Here is a 24,767-nt window from a genome sequence, read left to right as displayed (position 1 = left end):
AACACACAACATAATCTACAAACCTAAACACACAACATAATCTACAAACCTTACATACAACATAATCTACAAACCTAAACACACAACATAATCTACAAACCTAAACACACAATATAATCTACAAACCTAAACACACAACATAATCTACAAACCTAAACACACAACATAATCTACAAACCTAAACACACAACATAATCTACAAACCTAAACACACAACATAATCTACAAACCTAAACACACAACATAATCTACAAACCTAAACACACAACATAATCTACAAACCTAAACACACAACATAATCTACAAACCTAAACACACAACATAATCTACAAACCTAAACACACAACATAATCTACAAACCTAAACACACACACATACAACATATCTACAAACCTAAACACTGACATAATCTACAAACCTAAACACACAATATAATCTACAAACCTAAACACACAACATAATCTACAAACCTAAACACACAACATAATCTACAAACCTAAACACACAACATAATCTACAAACCTAAACACACAACATAATCTACAAACCTAAACACACAACATAATCTACAAACCTTACATACAACATAATCTACAAACCTAAACACACAACATAATCTACAAACCTAAATACACAACATAATCTACAAACCTAAACACCGACATAATCTACAAACCTAAACACACAACATAATCTACAAACCTAAACACACAACATAATCTACAAACCTAAACACACAACATAATCTACAAACCTAAACACACAATATAATCTACAAACCTAAACACACAACATAATCTACAAACCTAAACACACAACATAATCTACAAACCTAAACCTAAATACACAACATAATCTACAAACCTAAACACACAACATAATCTACAAACCTAAACACACAACATAATCTACAAACCTAAACACACAACATAATCTACAAACCTAAACACCGACATAATCTACAAACCTAAACACACAACATAATCTACAAACCTAAATACACAACATAATCTACAAACCTAAACACACAACATAATCTACAAACCTAAACACACAACATAATCTACAAACCTAAACACACAACATAATCTACAAACCTAAACACACAACATAATCTACAAACCTTACATACAACATAATCTACGAACCTAAACACACACACATAATCTACAAACCTAAACACACAACATAATCTACAAACCTAAACACACAAAATAATCTACAAACCTTACATACAACATAATCTACAAACCTAAACACACAACATAATCTACAAACCTAAACACACAACATACTCTACAAACCTAAACACACAACATAATCTACAAACCTAAACACACAACATAATCTACAAACCTAAACACACAACATAATCTACAAACCTAAACACACAACATAATCTACAAACCTAAACACACAACATAATCTACAAACCTAAACACACAACATAATCTACAAACCTAAACACACAACATAATCTACAAACCTAAACACACAACATAATTTACAAACCTAAACATACAACATAATCTACAAACCTAAACACTGACATAATCTACAAACCTAAACACACAACATAATCTACAAACCTAAACACACAACATAATCTACAAACCTAAACACACAACATAATCTACAAACCTTACATACAACATAATCTACAAACCTTACATACAACATAATCTACAAACCTAAACACACAACATAATCTACAAACCTAAACACACAACATAATCTACAAACCTAAACACACAACATAATCTACAAACCTTACACACAACATAATCTACAAACCTAAACACACAACATAATCTACAAACCTAAACACACAACATAATCTACAAACCTAAACACACAACATAATCTACAAACCTAAACACACAACATAATCTACAAACCTAAACACACAACATAATCTACAAACCTAAACACACAACATAATCTACAAACCTAAACACACAACATAATCTACAAACCTAAACACACAACATAATCTACAAACCTAAACACACAACATAATCTACAAACCTAAACACACAACATAATCTACAAACCTAAACACACAACATAATCTACAAACCTAAACACACAACATAATCTACAAACCTAAACACACAACATAATCTACAAACCTTACATACAACATAATCTACAAACCTTACATACAACATAATCTACAAACCTAAACACACAACATAATCTACAAACCTTACATACAACATAATCTACAAACCTAAACACACAACATAATCTACAAACCTAAACACACAACATAATCTACAAACCTAAACACACAACATAATCTACAAACCTTACATACAACATAATCTACAAACCTTACATACAACATAATCTACAAACCTAAACACACAACATAATCTACAAACCTAAACACACAACATAATCTACAAACCTTACATACAACATAATCTACAAACCTAAACACACAACATAATCTACAAACCTAAACACACAACATAATCTACAAACCTAAACACACAACATAATCTCTCATATCTCTTCATGTTTACCTTATCAGAAGAAGAACAATTTCTAGCGGACTGGCCATCACATAATTAACCAGGGTTCTTACAATTTTAGCAAATTTATAAATAATTTTTTTTTTATATTTCATCACAAATGGTTTATGTTTCAGCTCACCATAGACATTCTGAAGTGACCCATTTTATAAACTTAACAACCAAAGAGATAGAAACATGTTAAGCTTCAAAATGATGATCCTAGAGAGGTGATGGTACATGTAAGGTGTGGCTTATAACCTTGACAATATGGTTGTCTTAATTGGTTCTATATTATATACAGTCAAACCTCGATCTTAGCTGGGCCATGGGAAAACTTCAAGATAACCAAATATTTGATTTAAGGTCAGGCAGAGCCCTACAGAAAGCTTGGAATTAAATGGGGTCTTCACGTTCTAAGAGTTCCAGATAATAACTGTACATAACGAAATTGGTTGACAAAGGAAATCTATATATGAAGTTTGAGAAGATCCATTCAGTTCTGTCTATGAAACAGTGATAGATGATCTGTCAAAATCCAAGATGTCTGCCTAGAGTGAAACCTAGTGAATACTATTTATCAGAAAGATCCGAAGCAACATTTTTTCAAAAGATCAGATGGAAGACAACAGTTGATCTGAGGAAGGTACAAGTAACAGACATTGATATTAATAACTTACCAGCTTTGCTGCATTACATGTAGATAACATAAAACTTGGAAGCCTGTTATAAGGGCTGTATGAAGGATGAGGGAAAGGATCGGGGCAATCCCAAACAGGTTGATGAGTGGAGGTTGTGGGGACAACTTGTGGTAGGCATCTGTACGACCAACTGCAAAAAAAATATCAGATTTCCATAAATACAGTTTAACAATGAAATTTTAGCCCCGATCGTGTAGACTAACATATAAACTAGCACTGTGTTCAGGACAAAATCACATTCAGAAATCTGTATTGAAGTGCTATTCCTTTTTTGGTGATTGTTTGTTTGTTTGCATGTTGGGTTTATTGCCCTCTGAACATCCAAGATCATTTTGAGCTGAGGTTTTCTTGCAGTAGCTGTTTCCTATCTCACTGAAAAACATAAACAAGTCATATTCCATCCAAGGCAACTACGGGAAACTGTTTTGTGTATTTCAGGACACAATCATGTCAGCACAGACTGGTCTGTTACTCAGCTTCCCATGTGTAGGGAGTGTTGAATCACAAACCTCAGATCTCATCCAGATATTCTAAAGTAGTCTACAGTCTTTCCTTGTTTTTCAAGGTTAAATTGATTTACTTGTAATGTAATGCTAGCCCTCATTAGTGTCATATCCCTCATGTTTCCATGATTCCTAAAATTTCTAATGAATAAAACAAGAGGCCCAAGGGGTCTTAATGCTCACCTGACTATAAAGACCAATATTTGACACACTGGTAACAGCAGCAGTAGTGGGAGCAATCAATAAATGCGTTCCACACCAAATTTCAGATCAATGGCAGCAGTGGAACTTCGGGGAGAAGTTTAAAATGGGTTTCTCATGATAATGACCATATTGGATTTTATACCAACCTGAAAGATAACATCACTCAATAAGGACCATCTTAGAAACATGCCTACAGTCTTTCTGTGTTGTTATCCCATTGAGTTCACAACAAACCAGAATTCTCTTGACTCACATATTTTACTCACATGTTATACTCAGTGTTGTAAGCAGGAACAAGTCAATGTAGAGAAACTCAAAGTCAGTCAAGTTGTTGCCGATCTGTGGAAATACAAAATTAGATATTATTTATCACAATATTGGTGTGTTAACAGACAAAAAGACTGCGAAGAATTAGTAAACCAAGGGAGATTTCTTTCCAGATGAAATAGAGAGCCAAGAATTCACATGAATATTATCTACCACTGATGAAGCAAAATAAACTAAATATTCGAAGAATTATCATATTCTTACCCATAATATGTCATAAAGTTCATCTTCTGAATTATCCTAACTCCACATACAGACCAATATTATAATCATATTGTTGATTTAGGAGTAATTAAAAGTATGTCAAAAGAGTTCTTGAGAGAATTAGATATGACGCAAATCTTTGCACATGCCCAGTCTAGTGGAAATTAATCACCAAACACATATAGAGCTTTCCAAGGCTTTTTCCTGGCCAGAAATACTAAATGGATTGATCTAACTTAGAACTCAGTTTTTATACAGTTTTGTCAATTTTTGTTTGGTCTGGTTGGCTTTTTTATGTCATAGCTCAATTACAAAATGAAAATAGAATTGAAATTGTGAGTAATAGCAGAAGTTACCCTCAACTCCATCCCATTCCCCGCCCCATGGTAGCCATCTTGGAAGTTGAATCAAAACAAGGGAGGGGGTTAAAGTGTACAACTAGACATCATATTGATCATGTATGAAAAGTTGCATGAATTCATAGTTTCTAAGATTAGCTGTGGCAACAAACAGTGGGATTATCATATGAATATTAACAAAGAAACAGAACAATAACAATAGGTCCCTCTGCCTTCGTTGACTTAATGAAGGTAGAAAATAATCAAGGTATTTGATTAGGCACCATTTTTTTAAATCTTTAAACCTCTACAGCACAACTAACAGTAAAACACTATTATGTAATAATGCTGTGATCATTCAAACCATCTCACAATTTAACCTTGAATGTTAATATTGAACATTCAGACCATCTCACAATTAAACCTTTAATGTTAATATATCAATGATGTGACTACATTTAATGAGTTTTGCAAATTAACCTCTTACTCTTTGCAATAAAACAATCCCAGTATATTCTTACCCAGTACAACATGCAGACAGATACAAATTGTGTGAGACTGTAGGCGGCCATGAACTTGAAAATTCCAAATGATGTCACTAAAGCTCCTCTCCCTTGTCTGAGACAAAAAATGACATTAAACAGTCAAGTTTTCCTAGAGTGTCACAGTTATGCTCTGAAACTATATACTCTATATAATCTCATATTCATAAGTTCTCTCAATCAATTTACATTTAGTATATACTGTAAATTGATTTATTTTCATTGATTTAATGGTAACTCTTATTCCACAAAGTCATGTGGCAGTGTCAACAAAATATTTTTATAGAAACAAGAGATCCCACAGGGATATTGGCGCCCACCATTCTTCGATCTTTATATGCTCTTTGAAAGTTGGATCTTTTCCCTTCTCCTCTGTTTTTGCTCTTAATGACAAGACATATAAACTTTCCTTTGCAGAAATAGTGATGACAATCTTTATTTGCCAAATCTAAAATGGCCACCTGTTTATTCTGATCAGTCCAAAAATCAAACGAGCACAAGGAGAGACAAAAGGGAATATATGTATGAAATTGTAGAGATATCCATTCAGTACTTCTTAGGAAATAGCAATAACAATTTTTACTCAGTAAAATCCAAGATGGCTGTCCTCGGTCATTTGGCTTTTCTGGTCACTCTCAAACTCAAACAGGGACAACTAGGGACCTTAAGGAATCCATACATGAAATTTGAGAAAGATCAATAGAGAAGTTCTCAAGAAATCCTGATACCAAACTTTCGAAGTCAAAATCCAAGATGGTCACTTATGGGCCATTTTGTTTTTTCTGATCAGCACCAGAATCAAAAGGGGCACAACTAGGGACAACGAGAAACTTACATATGAAATTTGAGAAAGAACCCTCCAGTACTTTTTAAGAATTAGCGATAACAAACTTGCATAGTCAAAATCCAAGATGGCCACTTTCCTGCAATTTTTTTTCTGATCAGCCCCAAAATTAGATGGGCACAACTAGGGGCCAAAAGAAACCTATATATGCAATGTGAGAAAGATCTAAACAGTACTTCTTAAGAAATAGTGATAACAAACTTTCAAAGTCAAAATCCCAGATGGCTACCTGTCAGCCATTTTGTTTTTACTGATCAGTCCGCAAATTAGACGGCACAACAAGGACAAGTATATGCATTTACAGTACTGATTAAACCTGAATATTTAGAGTGAACTATTGACTATATTTGTTTGTTTGCTGATTATACAGCCAAATGGACATCAATGGTCAATGTGAGGCAGGGTCCTCTTCTAGTGGCTGTAGGCTACCTCACTGAACAACAGACAGGAGGCCTGTTGCATGCCATCCAAAGTAATTATGGTAAAGTGACTTGCCCAATCACACAGCCATGACAACACAGACTGGTCCCTTTCTCAGCTTCCTGAGAAACACAAACTACTATTGACTTAATAAAAAAATCATCAAAATTAGTCATTTATTTTCAATAAAACTTGTTCAAATTCAAAACTTACCTAATCAGAGTAGGAACACAAATGATGCTGGGTTTTTTCGAGGTGAAGGGAGAAGCAACAGATGCCTCGGCTTCTGACAGAGATATTCCAGCATGAGCTGTCTTCAGAGCCCCACAGTCATTGGCTCCATCACCACACATTCCCACATAGTACCTAGAGTAACAGAGATTATCATCCAAGCAAATGAAATCAAAAGTCAACCAACAGGTCAAAGTTCATGTCAGTGGTGGCAAGTTATCAAATAAAATGAGTATGCATCAATGAACAAACAAACATAGTTGACGTTAGTTTGAAGCAAAAACCTAATTTTCCAATTTCATTATCTAATAATTTGTCCATATCTAATTACAGCTTTCACAGTGTTAGACTCTGGCAATGACCTTATCAAATAAAGGTCTTTCAAGCAATACTGTCTCCCAAGTTTTTAATATTTTGATCACATGATAAACCTACACACTAAGTTCTAATAGCAATAATAAATTACCCGAGTTCTTGGAGCGCCTCAACAAGCTGTGCTTTCTGATCTGGTGACATTCTTGCAAATATTGTTCCACGCACCACCACCTATTGAAAACATTAGATATAAGTTTTTATGTAATCATATAAACCATCAAATATGATCCTTGCTCATTCTAGCTTTCCTTCTGTATTTCAATAAAAGAAATGTCTTTCAGACATCACTGCCCCAAGTCTAGCAACATTTACATAAAAAGTGACCTTGACCTTAAAACCTTAAAACATGAAGTCAATGATGTTACTCTCATACTTTGCATTTGTATCGACTTATATCAAAATACCTTCAGGAAAACGAACCATAGAGTCAATACGCTATCGACTTCTAACACTGAAAAGTACTATACATGATAAGTAAGCATGAGTAGAAATGTAAGATTTTATATGGAGATCTTATAAAAATGTTTCCAAAACAATTAACGAAAGTTCCCCCAAAAACCATCAATTATTTCTGTCTAATTTTCTATACAATGTACATCATATATAAGCTACTCTAAAATAAGCTTGGCTTAAAAATAGATTCCCTTTACTGTCAAATATATCGTGTTGTTCAGATTTTGGGGCAATACATGTGTGCTCCACTTACCTTGGGGAAAATATCAGGGAAATATTGTCTAATTATTGCCCAGGATCGTCCCTCCACAGCAAAGTGATAGTATTGAAGTCCTGGCATACTTATCTTTGTTTCAGACTGAAAATGAATCACCAAAGTTAACAATCAAAAGTGAAGTTTCAGTTTGTGCTGAGTTTTATGACTGAGTACATTACTATATCAGTGAACTCAATGAATGTTCTATCAACTTACTCTGCACTTTGAAAAGATTTTTTTAACAAACTAAACATTATAACTGTCACTGTTAATCACACAATGTAATATCACAGGATATCCTTAGAACATCTTATTTTCATGAGTTTGACAAAGATTACAATTTTTTTTAAAAATATAGATATTTATAGTCCCAAACTTGACCTTGCCACATGACAGTATAATTAAAGTCCTGACCATGACCATGATACAATACAATATCTTTTATGGCCTTGACCTTGATATTGCTATTCTCTTTTCATTCTAACCTTTCCTTTAGACTATACTCCAGCATGTTAAAATCACAGCTTTTGGCCTCTGTAACATCACCATAGTAACTAAGTTTAAATGAACCCTGACCTTACCCCAGCGTCACAGCTTGAATAACCTCTGTGACCTTACCATAGTAACTAAGTTTAAATGACCATACATTGTCACTGTTTAATTAACCTTTGTAACCTCACCATAGTAACTAAGTTTAAATGAACCCTGACCTTACCCCAGTGTCACAGCTTGAATAACCTCTGTGACCTTACGATAGTAAATAAGTTTAAATGAACCCTGGCTTTACCCCAGTATCACAGCTTAAATAACCTATGTAATCTTACTAAAGTGACTGAGTTTAAAAGACCTCTGACCTTATCCTAGTGTCACAGCTTGAAAAACCACTATGACCTTACCATAGTGACTGAGTTTAAATGACCCCTGACCTTACCTCTGTACCATAGCTTGAATAACCTCTGTGACCTTACCCTAGTGACTGTATTCAAATGACCCCTGACCTTACCCCAGTGCCACAGCTTAAATGGCCTTTGATCTTACCAACCTTGCACAAATGACAGCTAAACCTTACCCCAGTAACAGTTAGATCTTTAATGACCCTTGTGACCATATCGCAATAATAGCATAAATGACCTCTGACCTTACCCCTGTGACAGACATTTCAACTTTCTTGACTTTATCGTTGGTATTTTCAGCGTTGACAAATTCCAGGCTGGCATTAGCTTTACCCTGTGGTGGGTATGCCTGCACCAAGATCACCTTTTCATGTTGGTCCACCATTTTACATTCTCTGGCTACGGAGAGGGCAGTCAACATGTTGTCTCCTGTATAACAAATCAATATTTCTTATAAAATGTCTGAGTTTACCATAATGATTAGAAGCCTGATGACACCATAGTTAGAAATGACATTTCATGCTGAACTAATTTCACAAAGCAAAATCATACCACATAGAAATAAGTTTAAGCCTATTTCCAGACAATAAGATTTCCAAATTTGACAAAACAACTGAAATAGTTTATTAATGTAAGAATTATTTCCAGTTTCATAGTCTAAGGTGTCAAAACCAGCTGTAGTTTACTAAGTATTACAGCTAAGATATGACTGAGTAAATGCCACTCTACATTTCCCCATGATATTAAATACAAAAATTACTTGACTATAGCTTCAGATTGGAGATCACTTGCCAAACTGTCTGGGCGTTCCTTTTAGTACAGACCTGTGACCATAATAGTGCGTATGTTTGCCTCCTTCAGTTCCTGTATAACAGGTGTTGTTTCAGGTTTCAGACGATTCTCCATCACCAGGAGACCAAGGAATGTCAGATTCTTTTCCACCTGTTCCCTAGTTAATTGAATTTCAATTTTACTGATCTATGAAATATATTTATATGTTTCTTTTACTACAAGCAATGTATTATTTTTTGTAAGAATCAAGCTTATGTTAAATTGATAAACACATCTCAATTACTTTCATTCTTGTTATCAAAAATTCTCTTCATCATTATTTGTCAAAGAGTATAAACAAAATAATTTGTGATTCTAAAAATGCCTCATAACTTTACAAATATTTCCTTTACATGTGCTTGATACGGCTTCAGATATCAAGTCCATAATGTTTTCATATAGTTGGTATTTAACCACAAGGGGAGAACTAAAAACTTGATAGATTTTTCATAAAGTGAATAAAAAAATCAGCCAATCAGGTCATAGCAGTCTCATTAAATATACACGGAATTCGCCATTAGTTAAACGTTGGCAAGACATTAAGTTACCAAGTGTACAAACCAAGTTTCATCTTTAAAAGATATCATGCAGAAAGCAGCATCCAAACATATATACAGAACCCATTTGAATATCCTCGCCAACTCTACACAAATCTCCCACCAGCACTCAAGCATAGATAAAGTTTATGATTAGGTGATGCAAGTTTAAAGAAAGAAAGAAAAAAACAAACAAACTTCTATTTCAGTATGATTCCACCTAATGATGGTAGACATATTCATATAAACATATATTGATATATCAAAGATAGTCACATGTCACCAAGTCACTTTTGTACCTTTGTATTCGGTGTATTTTGGAATAGTTAAGTTTGTCAGGTAGAGGTCGCCATGCCAATGCCAGCACTCTGTAGCCATGCTGTGTATAACCCATTAGCACCTCATGAAAGTCAGATGGAACTGAAAATACATTGAAATAAATTAAAGTTTTCTGAATTCTATACAGTACAAGTGAAAAGTGTATGCAATCTAATAGCAGCAAAGGCTGAAAGAAATATTGCCTTATCTTCGATTTTGTTTATTTTTTATGAACCCTACTGAAACAGGATTTTTTTTAATGATAATTACACAATATAATATTTGATCACTGTTCAGTCCATGTAAAATGTTCAGTTTACCTGTTTCAGGTTTGGAAAGGGAAGCAATCTTCTCTGGTGCACCCTTACAATAGAGATCAAAGTTGTTGGCAGTAATACGCCGTGTGATGACCGACATTCTTTGTAAACTAGATGTAAAAGTAAACTGTCTGAGGACTCCTACTTCTGTATCTGTTGTCTGTAAACAAAAACACAATCACAAATGTCCCTGTAGAAATATGGATATTGATCTGGCTGTACATGGAAGGTAAGATTCCAAACACATGCAGTCCTGCTGGTTCTTTAAATGGTTCAAACTTGCCTGCTTTTATTGTATTTTCTTAAAATCATTATTCTATTTGTGTTTATCTTATTCTAGAAACAATATAGAAAAAAACAACGTTGCGAAGTTGGAAGAATTATGATCCAAACTTTTACCAGCTGTAGGCTGAGACATATACTACTTAGTACCTGTTGTGTGTCTCCATGGTTATACAGGCTGGAGACTGAGAGAAATATACTACTTAGTACCTGTTGTGTGTCTCCATGGTTATACAGGCTGGAGACTGAGAGAAATATACTACTTAGTACCTGTTGTGTGTCTCCATGGCTATACAACATGTACAGGCTGTAGGCTGATAGACATATACTACTTAGTACCTGTTGTGTGTCTCCATGGTTATACAACCTGTACAGGCTGTAGACTGACAGACATATACTACTTAGTATCTGTTGTGTGTCTCCATGGTTATACAACATGTACAGGCTGTAGACTGATAGACATATACTACATAGTACCTGCTTTATGTCTCCATGGTTATACAACATGTACAGGCTGTAGGGTGATAGACATATACTACTTAGTACCTGTTGTGTGTCTCCATGGTTATACAACCTGTACAGGCTGGAGACTGAGAGAAATAAACTACTTAGTACCTGTTGTGTGTCTCCATGGTTATACAGGCTGGAGACTGAGAGAAATATACTACTTAGTACCTGTTGTGTGTCTCCATGGCTATACAACATGTACAGGCTGTAGGCTGATAGACATATACTACTTAGTACCTGTTGTGTGTCTCCATGGTTATACAACCTGTACAGGCTGTAGACTGACAGACATATACTACTTAGTATCTGTTGTGTGTCTCCATGGTTATACAACATGTACAGGCTGTAGACTGATAGACATATACTACATAGTACCTGCTTTATGTCTCCATGGTTATACAACATGTACAGGCTGTAGGGTGATAGACATATACTACTTAGTACCTGTTGTGTGTCTCCATGGTTATACAACCTGTACAGGCTGGAGACTGAGAGAAATATACTACTTAGTACCTGTTGTGTGTCTCCATGGCTATACAACATGTACAGGCTGTAGGCTGATAGACATATACTACTTAGTACCTGTTGTGTGTCTCCATGGTTATACAACCTGTACAGGCTGTAGACTGACAGACATATACTACTTAGTACCTGTTGTGTGTCTCCATGGTTATACAACATGTACAGGCTGTAGACTGATAGACATATACTACTTAGTACCTGTTGTGTGTCTCCATGGTTATACAACATGTACAGGCTGTAGACTGATAGACATATACTACATAGTACCTGATTTATGTCTCCATGGTTATACAACATGTACAGGCTGTAGGGTGATAGACATATACTACTTAGTACCTGTTGTGTGTCTCCATGGTTATACAACCTGTACAGGCTGTAGACTGACAGACATATACTACTTAGTACCTGTTGTGTGTCTCCATGGTTATACAACATGTACAGGCTGTAGACTGATAGACATATACTACTTAGTACCTGTTGTGTGTCTCCATGGTTATACAACATGTACAGGCTGTAGACTGATAGACATATACTACATAGTACCTGCTTTATGTCTCCATGGTTATACAACATGTACAGGCTGTAGGGTGATAGACATATACTACTTAGTACCTGTTGTGTGTCTCCATGGTTATACAACCTGTACAGGCTGTAGACTGACAGACATATACTACTTAGTACCTGTTGTGTGTCTCCATGGTTATACAACATGTACAGGCTGTAGACTGATAGACATATACTACTTAGTACCTGTTGTGTGTCTCCATGGTTATACAACATGTACAGGCTGTAGACTGATAGACATATACTACATAGTACCTGCTTTATGTCTCCATGGTTATACAACATGTACAGGCTGTAGGGTGATAGACATATACTACTTAGTACCTGTTGTGTGTCTCCATGGTTATACAACATGTACAGGCTGTAGACTGATAGACATATACTACTTAGTACCTGTTGTGTGTCTCCATGGTTATACAACATGTACAGGCTGTAGACTGATAGACATATACTACTTAGTACCTGTTGTGTGTCTCCATGGTTATACAACCTGTACAGGTCATAGACTGATAGACATATACTACTTAGTACCTGTTGTGTGTCTCCATGGTTATACAACATGTACAGGCTGTAGACTGACAGACATATACTACTTAGTACCTGTTGTGTGTCTCCATGGTTATACAACATGTACAGGCTGTAGACTGACAGACATATACTACTTAGTACCTGTTGTGTGTCTCCATGGTTATACAACCTGTACAGGTCATAGACTGATAGACATATACTACTTAGTACCTGTTGTGTTTCTCCATGGTTATACAACATGTACAGGCTGTAGGGTGATAGACATATACTACTTAGTACCTGCTGTGTGTCTCCATTGTTATACAACATATACAGGCTGTAGACTGATAGACATATACTACTTAGTACCTGTTGTGTACTCCATGGCTGACCTTGCACTTTGTGTGGTTTCACTACAGTTGGGACCATCATGTCAAAACGACTGTGTTCCTGTCCTGGCTCCTCAAGGTCCTAAAAAAGTAAGTTTGTAGGTAATCTTCATTCTTTTTTCGCTGCCAGATTTGTTTTTTCCAAATAGACAGTGCTTGACATTTTTTCTCATCAGAACAATTATGTAAAATACATATAAAGCCTAATAAATCTCCATCTATACATCACAGAATTTTGTCACAATAATATTACCCCAAAATTTAAACCAAAGTTCAACAGACTTTAGATATGGCTGAATATTGTTTTGAAATATTTCTTATGGAACTCTTTGTAAAGAAGGAACATATCACAGTATGATATGTAAAGCCTTAAATTTGTGCAGTTTTACAGTTTTTCAAGTGAGAGAAATGTAACTCACCCATCCAGTTGCCTCAAACATGATAAGGTCAAGAGGGTCACCACACAACTCATTATCAATGATGGTGAGAGAGTGACAAGTAGCCATGGCAGCCATGACAGGCATGGTAGGGTCTAACATTGATATAGACTTGTCCTGAACTTCTTCAGTAAAACTTCAAAAGAGAACATAAAATCTTTAAATTATCAAAAGCCAAAATATATTTTTGTTAATTAAGAGAATGAAGTGTACATTTGTGTGCTACAAACATGATTAATTTATCTCTACAGGTGACTAAAAGATCTAAACCAAGTTGATATTAAGGATAGGAAACTCTACCAAAGGGTGAAGAATTAAGACTAAAAAATACAAATAAAGTTTGTTCTAATAAAACTGTCATAATATGTTAAAACCATTCACAGTGACAGATTGTCTTTTGTTTTAGATTGTAACACAGTTCTGCATTCCCACAATTTCTCTAAAATATAACAAAAGAACCATACATTGTAGACAATACAAATCACCTCACAGCTCTTCCTTGACTTTACATGAACAATAAAGGTTATCCATAAATTTTCATCAAATGCTGTTGAGGAATGATGCTACTAAAGTGCTGACAAGAACTTTCCAAAATTATGATGAATGACAAGAATATCTGATGACAAAACTGAAAGTCATTAATCTGAACCTATCTGAACTGTGACAATAAGCCAAGAATCTAGATGTTGTAAGGTACATTTTTTTTTTATTTGTCAAAAGATTATAAAACTCTGCTACATATACATTACCTGCCATCTTTTACTAGGTGTAAACTCTGCATGTTCAAACCATCTTCTGTTAGTGTTCCAGTCTGACATACAAAATTGATAAATAAATATATTAACGCATACTAATTGATTTTTCATTGCAAAACATGAAATGTTTAATTGCCAGGTATATTTTTTGTGAAAACATGTTGTAAAAAGATTTAAGTATAAATTTACATTAGCATGTATTATTTTCTATAATTATTGAACTGAATCAACTTAGCACAAGAAACGTTTGATATATAAAGTAGATTTTTGTGAGCCTGCAGGTCAACAAAATAGGCCCTATGATACAAGATTTAGGATTAAGCTGTAAGGGCTGTAGGGTACAGTCTCTTTATTCTTTCTAGTTCAAACTTTGTCCATACTCGATCACATACTCAAAAGCAATAGTGAGGCTGAAACATCACAAAGTCATTAAAATGTAAGTAACGTATACCTCCTTACTAAGTCAAACAAGCTGCCCTAGTCTTATTAACAGAAGTGAAATTGCATTCCTAACTTAAACTCATGCAAGTCAAACATTCTTATAACTCGAATTTGACCAGTCTAAAACGTCATTATGAAGGATTTGCTTATCCTCCTAGCTGGAACTCTGTCATGGTGTATCGGGTATTTGGGACCTTTTCAGATTAAATACAATCCTTCAATATATTCCTGAAAATGTGGTGTCCTTTTCAATATCTACATATGCTTCAAAATTCTACAAGGACAGCTTCAGACTGAATGCAAACTCTTCTTTGTATCGTGTGTGAAGTGATCTACCTTGTCAAAACAGAAAGTGTTGATGGTTCCACTGACGTTAATACAGTTAGGTAGGATACAATAAATCTGGTTGTCCTTCAGTCGTCTTTGAGCAAAGACGATACCCACAGTGAGAGCCGCAGGGAGGGCAGGTGGTACAGCAATGGTAATGAGATCAAGGGCACGGAGAACAATGTCGCTAGCATCATCCTCGTCAATCACCTAATGAAACATGCGTGTAAAAATGGAAATCAGAGTGGTTGGAGAGAAGTTCTGGGTTCATCTGCTGATAAATTCTGGACAAAATAAGCATGATGATCTCTCAGCTTTCATATGGAACAGTTCAAGCTAAGGGACTTTCTAGTAAAATATATACCCAACAAGTAGGACTGAGGATAGGAAGAAAATCTATGCGTGGTAGGTGTAAAAGAAATTACCACGTACTATCAAATACTGTTTGAATTAAATCCCTTCTATGGGCAGCCCTATTTGACAAACCTGGAACTCTCCTGTTAGATATTTTACTGGAATCACCCTGATAAAACTTGAAATATATATTTTTCACCTTTTTTATACAGAAATATCACAACATTTATATGAAAGCCTGGAGTCCCTAAATCTATAGGAAAAAAAGCCCTTCATCATTCACACAGTTATGTGGTGGTAATTGATTTATCAGGCTTTTAATCAAATCTCTCAAGAATTTTCAATTTAATTTCTTTTGTATGAGTACAAGAAAAAGGTTATACCAAATATGGACTTAAACAGTTCGTCAACATGACTGTCATCTATGTTCTACTTACCATTAAGATGATGGTGTAGATAAACCCTAAACCAGCTATGATGGCAAGAATTCCTATAAATATGTAAGTATCCCGATTAAACTTAAAGTCCACAGGCTTAGGGTGAAGGATAGACCTCACTAACTCTCCTTTAGATGTGGTGAAACCTATAAGTAAATAAAAAACACAAGTTAAATACTTTTGATATTCTAATTAATATCAAATTTCAGATCAATGGAAGTAATAAAAGTTACCTCTATATATACATTAAAACATCCAGTTTTACAACTTAAATTTTATAGCTATCACTCAGATATTGTATTCAAAATGTCACCAATGTTTTAGCTTTATAAAATCATTCCTGTATATACATTGATGGGCAAATGACAATTCCCAATATATGCACCATTTTGCAAATATCATGTTCCAGAAAGTTTATGAGAAAACTTCTTCTTGATTATTATACACAGATTGGAGGGCTCAACATGTTGTCTGAATAATTTCTTTTGTATGAATAGGCTGTACACATGTTCATATTTAAATTCCAATGACACACAGAAATTAACAGCTAAAGGATTTTCTGATTTCAGTTCAGTAACAATCACAAATGGAGATAAGATAACAAAGAGTGGATTACAAGTACTGTAAATCAATACCAACTCATGATATTGCCTCGACTATCTCTTAGATAAGGTGATTAATTCTTCTCTTCGAAAATTTAGTGAAAGTTGCATGTAATGGAATATATGAGAATATGATTTACGTATTCAAAGTAGGAAATATGTGATATAACAAACTCCATAACATCAAATACTTAAACGGGATAATACTACATTATTTTACATTGAAACATCAATTGAAATTCAACATAATGAGAAGAGTATAATCTGATATGCAATGGAATCCGACTTAGATTGGTATATATGAATTTATTACTTATATAGTTACCAGTTCGAGCAACAACTGCCCTCACTCGCTGATTGTCATAGTAACGTGTCTGTATGACCTTTGTTCCACAAAACAATACATGACGTGCATGTTCCTTTATGCTGAAGGGTTTGTCCTCTGTTCCAGAGCCACTAGGATTTGGTAGTGGAGTCTTTGTCACAGGCACACTTTCACCTGTGTAATGTGACAACACATGAAAGATGGAGTCTATCAAGATTAGAAAACAGGACAAAAACACAGAATTCAACAGTTTCTGAAATAACACTGAAAATTGATCTTACATCAGACTTGCAATAATTTCCTGAAAGAATCAATTTTTCTTTCAAATGACATTTATTTCTGAAGACAAGATTTGAGAGAGATACTTGACTGTACCTGTAAGCATGCTCTCATTGATAATACAGTTTCCACAGGTAAGAACAGCATCACACTGCATGACACATCCATGGCGAGGGATCTCTATAACATCTCCAGGAACCAAATCCTCCGACGAGATTTCTTCATAAGCTGAAATGTGGCAAACAGAATACTTATAAAAACCTATAATCCTGTAATCAGTGTATTAACAAGAGGTCCAATGTGTCTGCATCTCTCACCTAATATTCAATGTTTGTCAAAACTAGAATCTGTTTAAAAAAGATATTAATATATGCACCTTCGGCATTAAAAGTAGGTACAACCAATCTATTTTCCTCTTCACTTCTTTTCCCAAATATTGTTGTGCTTTATCTCAGCAATCAACCAGCCATATACACTGACAATTGGTGTGCTGGTTATCGAGAAGTTGTTTAAATTGAAAAGTTGACGCAGATCAGATAGACGGACGATGGATGACTGATGATGGACACCATTGCCATGACATAAGCTTGACCCATCAACCTAGGTAAGCTTATAATGTTACCGCTAATTAAAACACACCCAATATGACCATAAATGAGTATAGCAATATTTTAAATCTGAAAATTCCCAATCAGTGTAAGGGAGATAATTATGATTTCTTGAATAAGTATGCATTTAATTCTGACTAAATCCTAGATGATGTGAAAGAGACAATTGAGATATGTAATTGTAACAAATCCTGCCAATTTCTGTGATGTTTAAAGGAAATATACTGATTTCCCCAATATTGTATCTGCAGTGTTATGTGGTAAATTTTATACCTTGTACTTACACGGAGAATGAACCTATTAGAGATCATTATATCTCGTAAAATACAATACAATATTAATATACCTCCATTTTTCCGACACACTGTCACAATGGTTGATGAAGCAATTGTGTTTCGGAGGGCCCTTTGCATCTAATATAAAAGAGGAAACAAAAACATTTCTTTATAATATAAATGTATCACATTATACCATTATCACATCAACACACCAAAGTGATAACATCTAAAATATGAAAACTTCAAATGGAGGTTACAATTAACAGAGTTCTATCAGAATACTGCTATTGATGTTTCTTCAATTTAATAACATTTTCAACCAATAATATTTAAATTTTTTTATATCTAAGCAATATATTTACAATATAATCAATTTAAATTTTTTAAATTCCAAAGTTTATTTTTGTATTTTTGAGCAAAGTAATGGATAATAATAATAATCTGACCTTTGACCTTTAATACCCACCTTTCGTGTTTGGTAGATAAAGACGCTGATAGAGAGAATGGATATAAAAACAATGCAGGACGCATAGTAATAATACTCATCAGCATACCACAGAGAGCAGGAAAATACTTGGAAAATGTAGAAAGGGGAGATAATCTGAAATAAGAAGCCGAATCAAAATTTGTAACAGAACAGAAGCATCTATGAAAAAGAATGCACATCCAATTTTTGACAGATATAGCTAATAAACCTAAAAATGTGTAAGATTTAACTAAATCTTTCTGAACATTACAATCAGACTTTTCCACCCAGTATCATCATGATCACAACTAATACATCAAGACTACACAATTAATACACCAAGACCACACAAGGTTTACATACCTGTTTGATAATGAGCTCAAAAATAGGGGTCACACGAACCCTGATAGAATTAACACCATAGATCACTCTTCTGGAATCAAATTGTAAACAAGGATTAAAATTGTTCACAGCACTCTACTTCATCATTGACTAAATTCTTTGTCTGATCATGAACTTCTCCACCTAGTAGACTTAGGCAACAGGTTGTTAACGATGGACACCATTGCAAAGAAGTTTAAGTGTAAATAAGATTAATCTTTATAGTGTAAATTAATAGCTCTCTTTACAAACTACTGAAAGTCATTACATATAGGTAATACATAAATGTAGATACATATGTATATATAATATAGCATCCAAAACATAAGTAAACATTAATATGCCTCACTTGTAACTATAAACATAACAATTCACAGTCAGCAACTTGGTGTAGCTGCTATTTCTCTACCTCCTCTAGTTAACATAACATAGTCAAAATCCGCAGTCTTACATAATAGTTTTGAAGACTTACTTTTTAATCTGATCCTCCACGCTGAGACCTGTCTGTCGATGAAAGAATGAACAACTTGTGCATTCAGCTAGTCCACTGAAATATGACCATTTCACCTTGTCTTTCATTCTCATATAAACTCACAAAAATAATCATTTCTAAGGGTCAAGGCTTAAAATGAATGGTTGACGCCCAAGTGTGATTTTCCTTAGGACATATCAGTTGAAGAATTCTAAATGCACTTCTGCAAAAATAATCTAATTATTTCATAGGACAATATATCAGTGGCACTTGAAAGAAATTATGTTTTTAAACAGCGCAGAAGAAAGACAGTTGCTCTCAAAGTACATGTAACTAGGTATTTCTTCAAATTTTTAAAATGAATGTATGACTTCTTTAAGAACAAATATTTTGCTATAGTCAAATGACCTTAATAAGTGTTCCCAATCAATAGTGATATGTGTTTAATGGTGGAATGCTAAACAAAATTTGCTATTTTACTTACTACAAAATATGTTCTACTACACAGAATATTTACATTACCTGGCTTTTTCAAAGTTTTGCTCATCACCATTCCATAAAAATTTTACTTTCTTTGTGAAGAAAAAACGAACAAATCTTATTTGTTGTTCCTGTAAAGACAAATATTCAAAACTTTTCCTCAGTTAATGACCTGGATTTCGCTAAGATTTTGAGACAACAGAAATCATTAATTTTCATTCATCCCTCTTTTTTTGTTTATTATTCAACTCCCCAATCTGGAGATATAAATTATAAAATGCAAACTTTAAGAGACAGAGTGTCTAATTTTTAGAGTAATCTATGGAAAATGAACATTTGAACACAATGTAAAAAAGAACTAAAGTTTATCATTATGTGGCAGAAACTTAAAATTGATCTAAGCCAGCATCAGTAGTCTCCCTTTCCCATTTCTTATTGTATTGAAATTCATCTGAATCTGCTTTGGTCAAAAATTCATTCAATTTTTTTTTTTTTTTTAAAAATGAAAGTGAAATATATGATGAAACCTAACAGTCCTCTCCTAAACATATACTTATAAGCTGGTAGTGTCTCACTCACTGTACTTCCGGCGGCTGCGGCCTCTTCATTTTCATCAAGCTTTGTAAAACTGACAGTTGAGGTGCCTCTCTCCAGTTTTGGTCTGAAATATGAACATCAAGAATAAAAAGGATATGTCAATAAATCTATTGAGGAAGAAATCTATTTAAGTTTGGGATTTTAATTTAAAAGCAATATATATCCGATTTCCAATATTAAGACTTGTTAATCAAGTACAACCAATCACACATATCAATTGAAAGTGGCTATTTCTATTAAAAGGATAGTACATTTAAGCATACAACTACAAAATTTGTGAAATGTAGTCAAAAAGGATTATAATATTAAATGGGGTACAAAAACGCCATGTTATAAAAAATATATATATGTTATACATTTCTTATATTCTGAGTGGGACCAAGATGTATGTGTAAACCTTGGGGTGTGACAGGAAAGTTGTTTTTTTTTCTGCGATCACATATATGCTCAGTGGCTATCGTGCACAATGTACCGAGATTTAAAAAAAACAAATATTTAAATCACCATCTTTCATATGAAAACCTAAGATGGCTTTTTGCCATTGGCCAAAGGGACTATTGAGACACCTACATTTACACTACCACTGTCAATTTTAGTTTACGATTTTAGTTCATAACTTTGTATTTATTCTATGTTCTATGTATATGATGTAATTTATGTAATATTTGTGTCTTATTTTGTGTCTTGATAAAAGAGAAGACTGCCTTTGAAATTTGACAATTAACTTGGCCATACTGTCAATATTACTTCATTGATCATATATATATAAACATGACATAACTTAGTTGGAAAATACATGAGAAATGGCCAACATAAAGTACCTTAACGGTTTGAAAATGAAACCTATCAAGTGATTTATAAATCTAACAGCTTTATGGTAAATGATTAGGTGGAATGAGGTGGTAGGAAACGAAAAAGTCAATTTGATTTTTACTTGAAGTTTTATAAATAGAACATTCAAACAGCACAATGACTGAAACATCTATCAGCAACAAATACATTTTTTTCTCACCTGTCTGTATTTTCACCTTGACCATCAACCACCATCTCTCTGACATGGGACACATACCACTGGAGATACTGGTCCTGTAATGCAAAACAAATGACATGAGCAGTTGCCTCCCTTTATTAGTTGGAGATGAATAATTCTGTCACTGGCAATTGCAAAAAAGACAATATATATTTAGATACTGTACAGCCAAATAATGAATTGAACTGCATCATACAGCTATTTCATCCTTCTAGGACTCGTCAGTAATGCTACATCATACAGTTGTTTCATCCTTCTAGGATGTCTCAGTGATGCTACATCACACAGCTGTTTCATCCTTCTTGGACTTCTCAGTGATGCTACATCATACAGCTGTTTCATCCTTCTAGGACTCATCTGTGATGCTACATCATACAGCTATTTCATCCTTCTAGGATGTCACAGTGATGCTACATCATACAGCTTTTTCATCCTTCTAGGACTTCTCAATAATGCAAAAGGCGTAAAGTGCAGAAACATTAGCGGAGACCAAGGACAATCAAAACTGGCTGAATAAAACGTCAAGTCCCAAGGGCCTGATATAGCCACAGTGGTTAGTTCCAAATAGAAACCAAAGTACAAATTACCTCTCCCTGCAAGATTTCACAAGATCAAGCCTTGTTAATAGAATTCACAAATTCAGTGAAGTAATTCAAAAAATTTTCCATCAATGGAAATTATTCAGTTTTACCATATCTGAATCTAAAGTTCTAGAGATTTTAATGTTTTATCTTAAGTTGATTTCCTATTATGCCATAAACAACAAAACATTAAGATGATAACAGAGCCATGGAGTGAATCGTACTTACATACCAAGGATGAAGTTTGGGACATTAACAGTAAAATGACAAATACACAGTCCAGGACTGAATCCTACTTACATACTGAGGACAAAGTTTGGGGACATAACAATAACAAGTTAGAGTCCTGGATGGAATCCTACTTACATACCAAGGATGACGTTTGGGGACATTAACAGTAAAATGACAGCCCTGGACTGAATCGGACGAGGTTTAGGAAAATAACAATAAAAGGGACTATTCAGTGTTAGTATCTACATACCAATAAATTGACAACCAATACTCATAATTCTCACCAAGTTTGAATGATTTCCAATGGAAATTAAACAAATCAGGCTCAAAAATGTAATTTTCCTATATGCACTATGTAAAACTTTATCCCCTTCTCTGGGAAAGGTTGTGCAGGATGAGCTGTTAATTAAAGACATCTGTTTTTAGGCTAAACATACTCAGTACGCATAGCCTATTGCGACAGCCTTTCAGACAAAATTTACCGATCCTGGCCTTCTCATTGGCTGAAATATCGAAAAAAGAGTTAGAGCCCTCTAGTGGCAATTTTCTGCGTAAATAATGACGCGATTCTTCAAATCGCTATTTTAAAAGCATCCAAAATTAATCAATTTTTTCAAATAACTATTCAATTACTATACATTTCAAAAAGGAAGCACAGTATGGTTGAACTATTGATTTTGAACAATATATTTTACGGAATTCTCGACATGACGTAAGCGTACAGAACACTGTACGTGTGAGTTGGCGCCATGATAAGAAGCTAGTCTGGAGCTTGGTTAGAATTATCAACTTACAGCACTTATAAACAAACAAAACTTACAAACAGAACATCAATTTTGCTTTAATCCTTGTCGTTGTGGCAAGATCGCCTTAATATATAACATCACTTTACCTCATTAGACGTCACAAAATTGGACTGTTCATCCTATGCGCACACCCGCCGATATGACACTTTTTCAGGATTTTCACACCCACCGCCATGACACTTTTTCAAGTTTTTGAAGATAAAAAGTTTGCGCTTCGTAGGCAAGGTACATTTGGTGCTCATGATTTATGAATAATATATTTTTAATAATGCACTGATCATGATGTTGACTTTGTTATAACTTATATTTTTTGTATTTTAGTTTTATTTGATGAAGGTTGATTGTGGTTTGTTTATATGTATTAAAGTTCCTAGAAAATGAAAATATTCCTTCAAACAAAGCGCGTATAAAAAAAACCCAAAATATTCATGTTTATAATTCTCAATTAACTAGAACGAAATATTTCCATAACATTTATTCATTTAGGGTGTCATGGTGACATTATCTAATGCATTGGGGATCAGAAATAGTAGTAGCTATATTGAAAATATTGTAAATTTTGTATATATATGGAAGTCTGGTTTAATCTCATAGAACTATGCCTTTATAGACATAATTACTGGAAGAAAAGTCTAACCATGATACTTCAAGGAAGATAGGCATGTAAATACATTTAATGTAATTACTTACACTTTTATCTATCTGAAATGCTGTGTATACCTTATCTACTTTCCTCAACTACAAATATAATTATAATAAGTAAGGACTATTACTTTGCAATACATTCAAAATAAAGAAGTAGGTATAAACTTTCGATTTGTTTAAATCCTCATATTGATAGGATAGTAATTGCAACATCTTGGGTATTTCAAAGGTTTTATTTAGTCAACTTCATCATAGAGCTATTTATCATTTGGCTTGTTGGCGATAAATATATGGTTGTATGTATTTTGTTATTTTCTTTGACCTATTTTGATTTATTTATTGTCGTCAAATTTGAAAGAAGAATTAAAGAAGATATAAAATCGCTTATAATTAAGAAAAATAGCCTCTCGTTCTCTTATTTTCGTAATTTTTGCATTCCAAAGTGTAGGAGTATGGTAAAAGTAACATAGCTTAGCGGTTTGATTGGATTGATGGTTTGCGGCCTACATGGGGCAGACCCCATGCAGGTAGTCTGGCCACAGGTCTGTGGCTTTTCTCCACGGCCTCCGGCTTTCCTCCACCACCACCCAAACCTGACATATCATTAAATGACCGTGGCTGTTAAAACGACGTAAAGCAACATTAAAACAAA

The 24,767-nt window shown here is 34.2% G+C and overlaps 1 protein-coding gene across 1 annotated transcript in view; it reads right to left on the bottom strand.

The window, feature by feature from the left end:
- LOC132549399 (polyamine-transporting ATPase 13A3-like) overlaps positions 1-24,767 on the bottom strand; it is a 50,136-nt gene that overhangs the window by 8,123 nt on the left and 17,246 nt on the right. The window contains exons 4-27 of the mRNA XM_060213326.1: positions 21,835-21,908; positions 20,805-20,886; positions 20,268-20,356; positions 19,746-19,820; positions 19,256-19,325; positions 18,893-19,027; positions 18,495-18,561; positions 17,637-17,768; positions 17,262-17,435; positions 16,335-16,480; positions 15,553-15,753; positions 14,770-14,831; positions 14,003-14,156; positions 13,564-13,665; positions 10,816-10,972; positions 10,477-10,597; positions 9,635-9,759; positions 9,061-9,239; positions 7,915-8,019; positions 7,300-7,379; positions 6,816-6,968; positions 5,318-5,414; positions 4,194-4,266; positions 3,200-3,350 (exon numbers count right to left, since the gene is read on the bottom strand). Of these exons, the coding sequence (XP_060069309.1) occupies positions 3,200-3,350; positions 4,194-4,266; positions 5,318-5,414; positions 6,816-6,968; positions 7,300-7,379; positions 7,915-8,019; positions 9,061-9,239; positions 9,635-9,759; positions 10,477-10,597; positions 10,816-10,972; positions 13,564-13,665; positions 14,003-14,156; positions 14,770-14,831; positions 15,553-15,753; positions 16,335-16,480; positions 17,262-17,435; positions 17,637-17,768; positions 18,495-18,561; positions 18,893-19,027; positions 19,256-19,325; positions 19,746-19,820; positions 20,268-20,356; positions 20,805-20,886; positions 21,835-21,908 (2,804 nt within the window). The remainder of the gene's footprint in view (positions 1-3,199; positions 3,351-4,193; positions 4,267-5,317; positions 5,415-6,815; positions 6,969-7,299; positions 7,380-7,914; positions 8,020-9,060; positions 9,240-9,634; positions 9,760-10,476; positions 10,598-10,815; positions 10,973-13,563; positions 13,666-14,002; positions 14,157-14,769; positions 14,832-15,552; positions 15,754-16,334; positions 16,481-17,261; positions 17,436-17,636; positions 17,769-18,494; positions 18,562-18,892; positions 19,028-19,255; positions 19,326-19,745; positions 19,821-20,267; positions 20,357-20,804; positions 20,887-21,834; positions 21,909-24,767) is intronic.

Source organism: Ylistrum balloti, unplaced genomic scaffold (genome assembly GCF_031769215.1).
Source record: "Ylistrum balloti isolate Yb309-2 unplaced genomic scaffold, AGI_CSIRO_Ybal_v1 Utg370056, whole genome shotgun sequence".
Lineage (NCBI taxonomy): Eukaryota > Metazoa > Mollusca > Bivalvia > Pectinida > Pectinidae > Ylistrum > Ylistrum balloti.
This window is presented reverse-complemented; position numbering and strand designations above follow the sequence as displayed.